The 9,962-nt window shown below is 52.6% G+C and overlaps 1 protein-coding gene across 1 annotated transcript in view; it reads right to left on the bottom strand.

Annotated features, from left to right (window-relative positions):
• Positions 1 to 3,966, bottom strand: part of preb (prolactin regulatory element binding) — a 73,239-nt gene extending 69,273 nt beyond the window's left edge. Inside the window, 3 exon segments of the mRNA XM_072580164.1 lie at positions 3,833 to 3,856; positions 3,858 to 3,926; positions 3,928 to 3,966. Of these exon segments, the coding sequence (XP_072436265.1) occupies positions 3,833 to 3,856; positions 3,858 to 3,926; positions 3,928 to 3,966 (132 nt within the window).
• Between the last annotated feature and the right edge of the window lie 5,996 nt (positions 3,967 to 9,962).

The raw sequence follows: 9,962 nt of genomic DNA, 5'->3' as shown, positions 1-9,962 counted from the left end.
CACACAGTGGTATATTGAACAAATCGGGATTGTTAAGTCCTTTCTCTTTTAGAATGAGTTGCAAGTTTCAGTTCATTAATATGTAAATCCCATAACTTCTTTTAAGTCACCTTCTCATGGTAACTTAAGGTTTTTATAACAGAAGGTGACATCTCAGCCCAGACAATGCATTAAAACTTGTGAGGAGGAAAGTGAGGACTGCAGATGCTGGAGATCAGAGCTTAAAAAATGTGTTGCTGGAAAAAGCGCAGCAGGTCAGGCAGCATCCAAGGAGAAGGAGAAAACGATGTTTCAGGCATAAGCCCTTCTCCAGGAATTAAAGTTGAGGTCAGAGTCTGTCTGAATTCCAACCTGGAGTCAGACTGGTTCGATTTCCAAAATGGAATTTATAAAATATTACATGTATCGACTGCCTTCATCAACTGCGCATTTTTTGAGCAAAATACAATGTACTTGCAAATATAATTCTGCAAATACAAATTCAACCCATAGACTTATGTGTGTGTACATGCACAAGAGAGAGATTGAGTGAGAGAGTGTGATCATGTGAGTGCACGTGAGACAATGTGTGCCTGCATGTGTGGAAAGCTTGGGTAATAAACATGTCGGTACGATGGGATATAAGCCTGTGAGAGGGTGCATGCATGGAGGCTATATGTGTATGCGTGTCGAGAGAGGGGGAGAGGGAGAGAGAGAGAGAGAGAGAGAGAGGAGAGGGGGAGGAGAGAGGGGGAGAGGAGAGAGAGAGAGGAGACTGCGTGAGCGTGTGAAATATGCAAGAATGTGTGTACTTGTGTCAGTGAGAGAGAGACAGCAAGCAAGCAAGAGAGATGATTGTGTAGTGGGGTCACCCAAGATCCCAGTTGAGGCCATCCTCATGTATACCGAACTTGTCTATCAGCCTCTGCTCGGCCACTTTGTGTTGTTGCCTATTGGACCCGTGGGGACTATAACCTGATGTAGTGTAATTTTTAAACTTTGTCCACCCCAGTCCAACACTAGCTCCTGCACATCAAAGATAGGAAACAGAGGGTGGTGAGGTGCAGAGCTGCTTTTCTGACTGGAAGCCTGTAACTAGTGGTGTGCCACAAGGCTGGGTGCTGGGTCCACTACTTTCCATCATTTATATAAAATGATTGGATGTGAGCATAAGAGGTATAGTTGATAAGTTTGCTGATTACACCAAAATTGGTGGTGTAGTGGACAGCTGAGAAGGTTACCTCAGATTACAACAGGATCTTGAGAGACCTTGGAGTGCAGGTTCATAGCTCCTTAAAAGTGGAGTCACAGGTAAACAGGATAATGACGGTGGCGTTTGGTATGCTTTCCTTTAATGGTTAGTCAGTAGAATACAGGTGGTGAGGAGGTCATTTTGCAGCTGTACAGGACATAGTTCTGGTCACTTTTGGAATAGTGTATTCAATTGTGGCCTCCCTGCTTTAGGAAGGATGTTGTGTAACTTGAAAGGGTCCAGAAAAGATTGACAAGGATGTTGCCAGGGTTGGAGGATTTTGAGCTATAGGATCCTCAAATTGTCCCCGGTTGTGTACGTACTTTTCTGTTTACTTAACTAACGTGTCATACCCAAACTGCTTGCTGGTTTGACAAACATAACAAACTATTTTTAAAATTCATTACAATTGGTGGACTGCCTGTATTACGTAGCTGTGGTGATGCAGCCCCAATATTTATAATCTCTTTCCTTCTCATGAAACCTATTTCCTTGCAAATCCATTGAACACAGTTACAATTTAATGGAAAAGATTATTATTGTTGATTACTGTTGTTCACGGTGTGTACACCGACACAGTGTCAGTGAGAGATTGCAGTGAGTGTACAGCTGGATTGAGCTGACACTGGGAGCTGAGATGGTTGTGTGCGTGTTGGGAGGGGCATGGGAGAGGGGGGCGGTAAGAGTCAGGGAGGGGGGCATGAGATGAGAGCGGGGGGGGGGGGGGGGGGTGTGCTGGGGGGGTGCGCACGGGGGCGGTGGTGTGTGGGGGGTGAGGTGTGTGGGGGGGGGAGGTTGTGGGGGGGGGAGGTGTGGGGGGGGAGGGTGTGGGGGGGGGAGGTGTGGGGGGGGGAGGTGTGGGGGGGGGAGGTGTGGGGGGGGAGGTGTGGGGGGGGAGGTGTGGGGGGGGAGGTGTGGGGGGGGAGGTGTGGGGGGGGGAGGTGTGGGGGGGGAGGTGTGGGGGGGGAGGTGTGGGGGGGGGAGGTGTGGGGGGGGAGGTGTGGGGGGGGAGGTGTGGGGGGGGGAGGTGTGGGGGGGTTGTGGGGGGGGAGGTGTGGGGGGGGAGGTGTGGGGGGGGGAGGTGTGGGGGGGGGAGGTGTGGGGGGGGGAGGTGTGGGGGGGGGAGGTGTGGGGGGGGAGGTGTGGGGGGGGGAGGTTGTGGGGGGGGGAGGTGTGGGGGGGGAGGTGTGGGGGGGGGAGGTGTGGGGGGGGAGGTGTGGGGGGGGAGGTGTGGGGGGGGAGGTGTGGGGGGGGAGGTGTGGGGGGGGAGGTGTGGGGGGGGGAGGTGTGGGGGGGGGAGGTGTGGGGGTGTGGGGGGGGAGGTGTGGGGTGGGGGGGGGGGGGGAGGTGTGGGGTGGGGGGGGGGGAGGTGTGGGGTGGGGGGGGGGAGGTGTGGGGTGGGGGGGGGAGGTGTGGGGTGGGGGGGGGGGAGGGGAGGTGGGGGGGGGGTGGTGTGCGGGGGGGGGGGGAGGTGTGTGTGGTGGGGGGGGAGGTGTGCGGGGGGGGCGGGGGAGGTGTGTGGGGGGGGGAGGGGAGGTGTGCGGGGTGGGGCGGGGGGAGGGTGTGCGGGGGGGGGAGGGGGAGGTGTGTGGGGGGGGGGAGGGGAGGTGTGCGGGGTGGGGGGCGGTGAGGTGTGTGGGGGGGGGAGGTGTGCGGGGGGGGGAGGTGTGCGGGGGGGGAGGGGAGGTGTGCGGGGGGGGGAGGGGGAGGTTGTGTGGGGGGGGGGGAGGGGAGGTGTGTGGGGGGGTGGGGGGAGGTGTGTGGGGGGGTGGGGGGAGGTGTGCGGGGGGGGGAGGGGGAGGTGTGTGCGGGGGGGGAGGGGAGGTGTGTGTGGGGGGGGAGGGGAGGTGGGGGGGGAGGGGGGAGGTGTGCGGGGGGGGGAGGGGAGGTGTGCGGGGGGGGGGAGGGGAGGTGTGTGTGGGGGGGAGGGGAGGTGTGTGTGGGGGGGAGGGGAGGTGTGTGGGGGGGGTGGGGGGAGGTGTGTGGGGGGTGGGGGGAGGTGTGTGGGGGGGTGGGGGGAGGTGTGTGGGGGGGGTGGGGGGGAGGTGTGCGGGGGGGGGGGGGGGGGGGGGGAGGTTTCCGGGGGGTGTGGGGGGGAGGTGTGTGGGGGGTGGGGGGAGGGTGTGTGGGGGGTGGGGGGGAGGTGTGCGGGGGGGGGAGGGGGAGGTGTGCGGGGGGGGAGGGGGGAGGTGTGTGGGGGGGGGGAGGGGGGAGGTGTGTGGGGGGGGGGAGGGGGGGAGGTGTGTGGGGGGGGGGAGGGGAGGTGTGTGGGGGGGTGGGGGGGAGGTGTGCGGGGGGGGGAGGGGAGGGTGTGCGGGGGGGGGGTGGGGGGAGGTGTGCGGGGGGGGGGAGGGGAGGTGTGTGGGGGGGGTGGGGGGAGGTGTGCGGGGGGTGGGGGGAGGTGTTGTGGGGGGGGGGGAGGGGAGGTGTGCGGGGGGGGGGAGGGGAGGTGTGTGGGGGGGGGGAGGGGAGGTGTGTGGGGGGGGGGAGGGGAGGTGTGTGGGGGGGGTGGGGGGAGGTGTGTGTGGGGGGTGGGGGGGAGGTGTGTGGGGGTGTGATCGTGTCCCCCGGTGCGGAGCCCCCCCCCTATCACACACTCACCAGTCCGTTGCTGATGCCGGTTTTTCGAGGCGCCTCCTCCGCCCGCGATCACCACCAGGTCCGCCCGCGGGGCCCTCACGGTGTACAGCGGGAAAAGGAGCGCGGTACAGCTCCGGGGCTCCGCGACGACCCATCTCCACCCGACACCCGACACCCCACACCCCACACCCCACACCCCCACACCGGCCCTCGGACTGTCCCCCTCCCCTACACCCGCCCTCTGCTCTCCCCGGCCTCCGTGAACCCTGACCCCGGGGGTTTGTTTCCGGGTTTCCGCTGGAGCTCGAGCTGATCGCAAACACACCAGCGGTCACGTGAACAACCGATGGGCGGGGCTAGTGGAACACCATATTTGTTCGGGGCATGAATTCGATGGGTGACGTCAATGATGCTTTCAAAAGCAACTCTCCGCTGCGGGGGTGACGCCATCTTTGTGGGGGGCAGATCTTCAGCGCCATCTTGTGGCAACTCCTGGAGATACTGGACATTAGTTCAGACACGTTTATTCCAGTTTTTTTTACGGGGGGGGGGGGTTGTGTAAAAAAGTTATAAATAAAAGGAAGCAGTGGATTTTTAACGTATTTGGAATTTAATACGGTACGTTCGACTAAGTAACAGAGTCATAGTGTTGAAAGTAGTATATTCATAAGGTCAAAGATCACATGCCAGCCACATCAACCCAGTTGGACTCTATTCTGGATTAGTGGTGCTGGGAGAGCACAGCAGGTCAGGCAGCATCTGAGGAGCAGGAACATCGACGTTTCGGGCAAAAGCCCTTCATCAGGAATAAAGGCAGTGAGCCTGAAGCGTGGAGAGAGATAAGCTAGAGGAGGGTGGGGGTGGGGAGAGAGAGTAGCATAGAGTACAATGGGTGAGTGGGGGGAGGGGATGAAGGTGATAGGTCAGGGAGAGAAGGGTGGAGTGGATAGGTGGGAAAAGGAGCTAGGCAGGTAGGACAGGTTCGGGCAAAGTCAAGGAGACAGTAACTGAGCTGGAAGTTTGGAACTAGGATGAGGTGGGGGAAGGGGAAATGAGGAAGCTGTTGAAGTCCACATTGATTGCCCTGGGGGTTGGAAGTGTTCCGAGGCGGGAAGATGAGGCGTTCTTCCTCCAGGCGTCTGGTGGTGAGGGAGCGGCGGTGAAGGAGGCCCACGACCTCCATGTCCTCGGCAGAGTGGGAGGGGGAGTTGAAATGTTGGGCCACGGGGGCGGTGTGGGTTGATTGGTGCGGGTTGTCTCGGAGATGTTCCCTAAAGCGCTCTGCTAGGAGGCGCCCAGTCTCCCCAATGTAGAGGAGACCACATCGGGAGCAACGGGATACAATAAAATGATATTAGTGGGATGTGCAGGGTAAAACTTTGATGGATGTGGAAGGCTCCTTTAGGGCCTTGGATAGAGGTGAGGGAGGAGGTGTGGGCACAGGTTTTTACAGTTCCTGCGGTGGCAGGGGAAAGTGCCAGAATGGGAGGGTGGGTCGTAGGGGGGGTGTGGACCTGACCAGGTAATAGCTGCCTGAACTGCTGTGCTCAGAGTGTTACAAGGGGACATAAATTTAAGGTGAAGGGTGGAAGGTATAGGGGAGATGTCAGGGGTGGGTTCTTTACCCAGAGAGTGGTGGGGACATGGAATGCGCTGCCTGTGGGAGTGGTAGAGTCAGAATCATTGGCGACCTTTTAAGCGGCATTTGGATAGGTACATGGATGGGTGCTTAATCTAGGATAGAAGTTCGGCACAACATCGTGGGCCGAAGGGCCTGTTCTGTGCTGTACTGTTCTATGTTCTATGTTCTCTTCCAGCACCACTAATCCAGTATTTGGTTTTCAGCATCTGCAGTTATTGTTTTTACCCAGTTGGACCTCTAACCCAATGAAGGGTGATTGTTGACATTGTCCACCCCAGTACCTCCACACCATGTATTCCTAATAATAGAGGATTAGCAATCTAACAGAAGGCAGGTGTTGGGATAAGAGAAGCATTTTCAGGATTGCAAACTGCAACTAGTGGACTGTCACAGGGAATGGTACTGAGGGTGCAATTATTTTATAAGATATATCAATGACTTGGACGAGGAAAATGAATGTACTGCATGCATATCATACAAAACAAAGGTGGCAAGGCAAGGAGTGAGGGCACCAGAGTCTGCAGAGGGATTTTGACAGGTTTGCGTGGACAAGAACTCAGATGAAGTTCGTGGGGAAAATGAGAGATTCTGTAGTTCAGCAGATAGAAGAGCACATTACTTAATTGGAAAAATACTGCAGAATGCTACAGAAGAGCGATTTTGGAATTACCTTTCACGAATCACAAAAAGATAGCATCCATGTTCCATGCATAAGAGGGAAGGCAAATTAACTTTGACTATGCAGAGAGTGGGATTAGTATAAATAGGTGACTTCTCCACCACCTGATGCTGCCTGGCTTGCTGTGTTCTGAAGACCAGCATGTGCAGAAAAGCAATACACACACACACAGACCAGATACTTATCATCCCAACCTACAAACGGTGTTGTAGCATCAGGACATTATTTTAAATGGCCACAACACACTGCAACACCCAGGAACTATGAGCAGCAGAGGTAAATTACCTATACAGCGAATTCAGGAAGAATGGATATCTAATGCACATAGTCTGCCGAAATTCTAGCCACATTACCATACGTCAGACATCTCTGAAATGACTACCAGACTACTCCGGCCTCTTGGCATCATGGTAGCACACAAACAGTGGCTGATGAATCTAAAGGACCCTATACGAACAACCAGCATTTACAATATACCATGCAAGGACTGTAACAAACACTACATCAGACAGACGAGCAGAAAAAATAGCCACCAGAATACACAAACACCACTCGCCACCAAAAGCCATGACTATCACCAGCAGCCTTACATACAGACGAAGAAGGACGTCACTTCGACTGGGGACAACACATCCATCCTAGGACGGGCTAACAGAAACGTGCATGGGAATTCCTAGAGGCCTGGCATTCAAATTGGAACTTCCAGCTCAGCAAGCAAACTTACAACCTGCTGATCTCCTTCCTATTGGAAAGATGTGAAACTTGAAAGGGTTTCAGAAAAGATTTACCAGGATTGGAGGATTTGAGCTATAGGGGGACGTTTGAACAGGCTAGGGCTGTTTTCCCTGGAGCGTCAGAGGCTGAGGGGTGACCTTATAGAGGTTTTATAAAATCAGGAGGGGCATGGATAGGATAAAATAGACAAAGTCTTTACCCAGGGGTGGGGGAGGTACAGGACTACAGGGCATAGTTTTAGGGTGAGAGGGGAAAGATTTTTAGAGACCTAAGGGGCAACCTTTTCATGCAGAGAGCGGTACGTGTATGTGGACTGAGCTGCCAGAGGATGTGGTGGAGGCTGGTATAATTGCAATATTTAAGAGGCATTTGGATGGGTATATGAATAGGAAGGGTTTGGAGGGATATGGGCCGGGTGCTGGTAAGTGGGACTAGATTGGGTTGAGATATCTGGTCTGCATAGATGAGTTGGACTGTAGGGCCTGTTTCCGTGCTGTACATCTCTATGACTATGACTCTAAAAGCCGAACCTCAACCTGAGCTATAAATCTTAAAAATCGCAAACTAGTCACAGGCTTCTAGTCCGAAAACCATCCTTTCACTTACTCTCTGCTTCTTTCCATCAAAGCAATTGTTTATCCAATTTGCCAGCTCCCTCTGGATTCCATGTGATCTAACCTTCCAGAGTAGCCTACTATGTGGAACTTTATCAAAGGTCTTACTGAAACCCATACAGACTGAATCTGTCCTCATCAACCTTCCTGGTCACTTCATCAAAGAACTCTTCACAAATTTGTGAGGCATAATCTCCCACACACAAAGCCATGCCGACTATTCCTAATCAAACCCTGTCTTCCTAAATGCATGAATATTTTAAGTCAGAATCTTCTCAAGTATTTAACTTACTACAGATGTTAGGCTTACTGGTCTATAGCACCCAGGTTTTTCTTTGCAGCCCTTCTTGAATAAGGGCACAACGATTGGTACTACTCTCCAATCTTCTAGGACCTCACCCGTGGGATATGAGGAATTTCTTCTCTGATAGGGGAGTGAATCTATGAAATTCTTTATTACACACGCCTGTCAAGGCTGGGTTGTTAAGTATATTCACTTTTTAAGGACATCAAATATTATGGGGAAAAGAAAGAAGATGGATTATCTGATCAGTAATTTCTTTGAATGGTAAAGCAGACTCAATGGACCGAATGGCATTTTTCTGTTTATATATCTTACAGTGGGGTGATGTGATGGGGTGAGGGAGGGTCCAGTTGAAAACATCAGCAGCACCTCAATATAGAAAGCTTGCTCCAGGTCGTGGTGGTGGTGACTCGGAAGTGACAAAAGTCATAGGCTGCTTCTCAGGCTGAGCACAGATTCCAGGAGCCAAAATGCCAGAGACCCAGAGAAAACACAGCAGGTGGCCATAAAATCAGGCCATTTAGCATATGCCTGCTGAAGGCATTGAGAAAAGTATTAAAACGAAGGAGCTGACCAACCTCATCACAGAGTCTGCTGAGATAGTGGATTCAAATTGGAAAATAGTGAGAGACCTCTCTTCAATAAAGAATCCAAGGGGAGTAGGGATAATCCTAGTAACTATAGGCCAGTGAGTCTCACTTCTGTTGTGGGCAAAGTCTTAGAGAGAATTATAAGGGATAGGATTTATGCACATCTGGATAAGAATGATGTGATCAAGGATAGTCAGCATGGTTTTGTGAAGGGCAGGTCGTGCCTCACAAACCTTATTGAATTCTTTGAGAAGGTGACGAAGGAGGTAGATGAGGGGAAAGCGGTAGATGTAGTATATATGGATTTTAGTAAGGCGTTTGATAAGGTCCCCCATGGTAGGCTACTGCAGAAAATACAGAGATATGGCATTGAGGGTGAGTTGGAGGTTTGGATTAGGAATTGGCTCTCTGGAAGAAGACAGAGGGTAGTAGTTGATGGCAAAGATTCATCTTGGAGTGCTGTCACTAGTGGTGTTCCGCAAGGATCTGTTTTGGGACCATTGCTGTTTGTCATTTTTATAAATGACCTGGAGGAAGGGTTAGAAGGTTGGGTGAGCAAGTTTGCGGATGATACGAAAGTCGGAGGAGTTGTAGACAGTGAGGAAGGATATGGCAGGTTACAGCGGGATATAGAGAAGCTGCAGAGCTGGGCAGAAAGGTGGCAAATGGAGTTCAATGTAGCTAAGTGTGAAGTGATTCACTTTGGTAAGAGTAATAAAAAGATGGATTACTGGGCTAATGGTAGACTACTTGGTAGTGTGGAAGAGCAGAGGGATCTTGGTGTCCATGTACACAGATCTCTGAAAGTTGCCACCCAGGTAAATAGTGCAGTGAAGAAGGCATATGGCGTACTGGCTTTTATTGGTAGAGGAATTGAGTTCCGGAGTCCTGAGGTCATGCTGCAGTTGTATAAGACTCTGGTGCGGCCGCTTCTGGAATATTGTGTGCAGTTTTGGTCGCCATACTATAGGAAGGATGTGGAGGCACTGGAACGGGTGCAGAGGAAGTTTACCAGGATGTTGCCTGGTATGGTAGGAAGATCCTATGAGGAAAGGCTGAGGCACTTGGGGTTGTTTTCTTTGGAGAAAAGAAGGTTTAGGGGTGATTTGATAGAGGTGTACAAGATGATTAGGGGGTTAGATAGGGTTGACAGTGAGAACCTTTTTCCGCGTATGGAGTCAGCTATTACAAGGGGGCATAGCTTTAAATTAAGGGGGGGTAGATATAGGACTGATGTTAGGGGTAGGTTCTTCACTCAGCGAGTCGTAAGATCATGGAATGCCCTGCCAGTAGCAGTAGTGGACTCTCCCTCTTTATGGGTATTTAAGCGGGCATTGGATAGGTATATGGAGGATAGTGGGTTAGTGTAGGTTAGGTGGGCTTTGATCGGCGCAACATCGAGGGCCGAAGGGCCTGTACTGCGCTGTATTGTTCTATGTTCTATGTAGACAGGAAATTACTATAGTTATCAGGGAAAATATGAAAAAAGGGTAGTTACAACAGGACACATAGAAAATCTTCATGCAATCAGGAAGAATGGACATGGTTTTGTGAAAGAGAAATCATATTTTTTGACAAGGATTATTT

Source organism: Chiloscyllium punctatum, chromosome 11, assembly GCF_047496795.1.
Source record: "Chiloscyllium punctatum isolate Juve2018m chromosome 11, sChiPun1.3, whole genome shotgun sequence".
NCBI lineage: Eukaryota > Metazoa > Chordata > Chondrichthyes > Orectolobiformes > Hemiscylliidae > Chiloscyllium > Chiloscyllium punctatum.
This window is presented reverse-complemented; position numbering and strand designations above follow the sequence as displayed.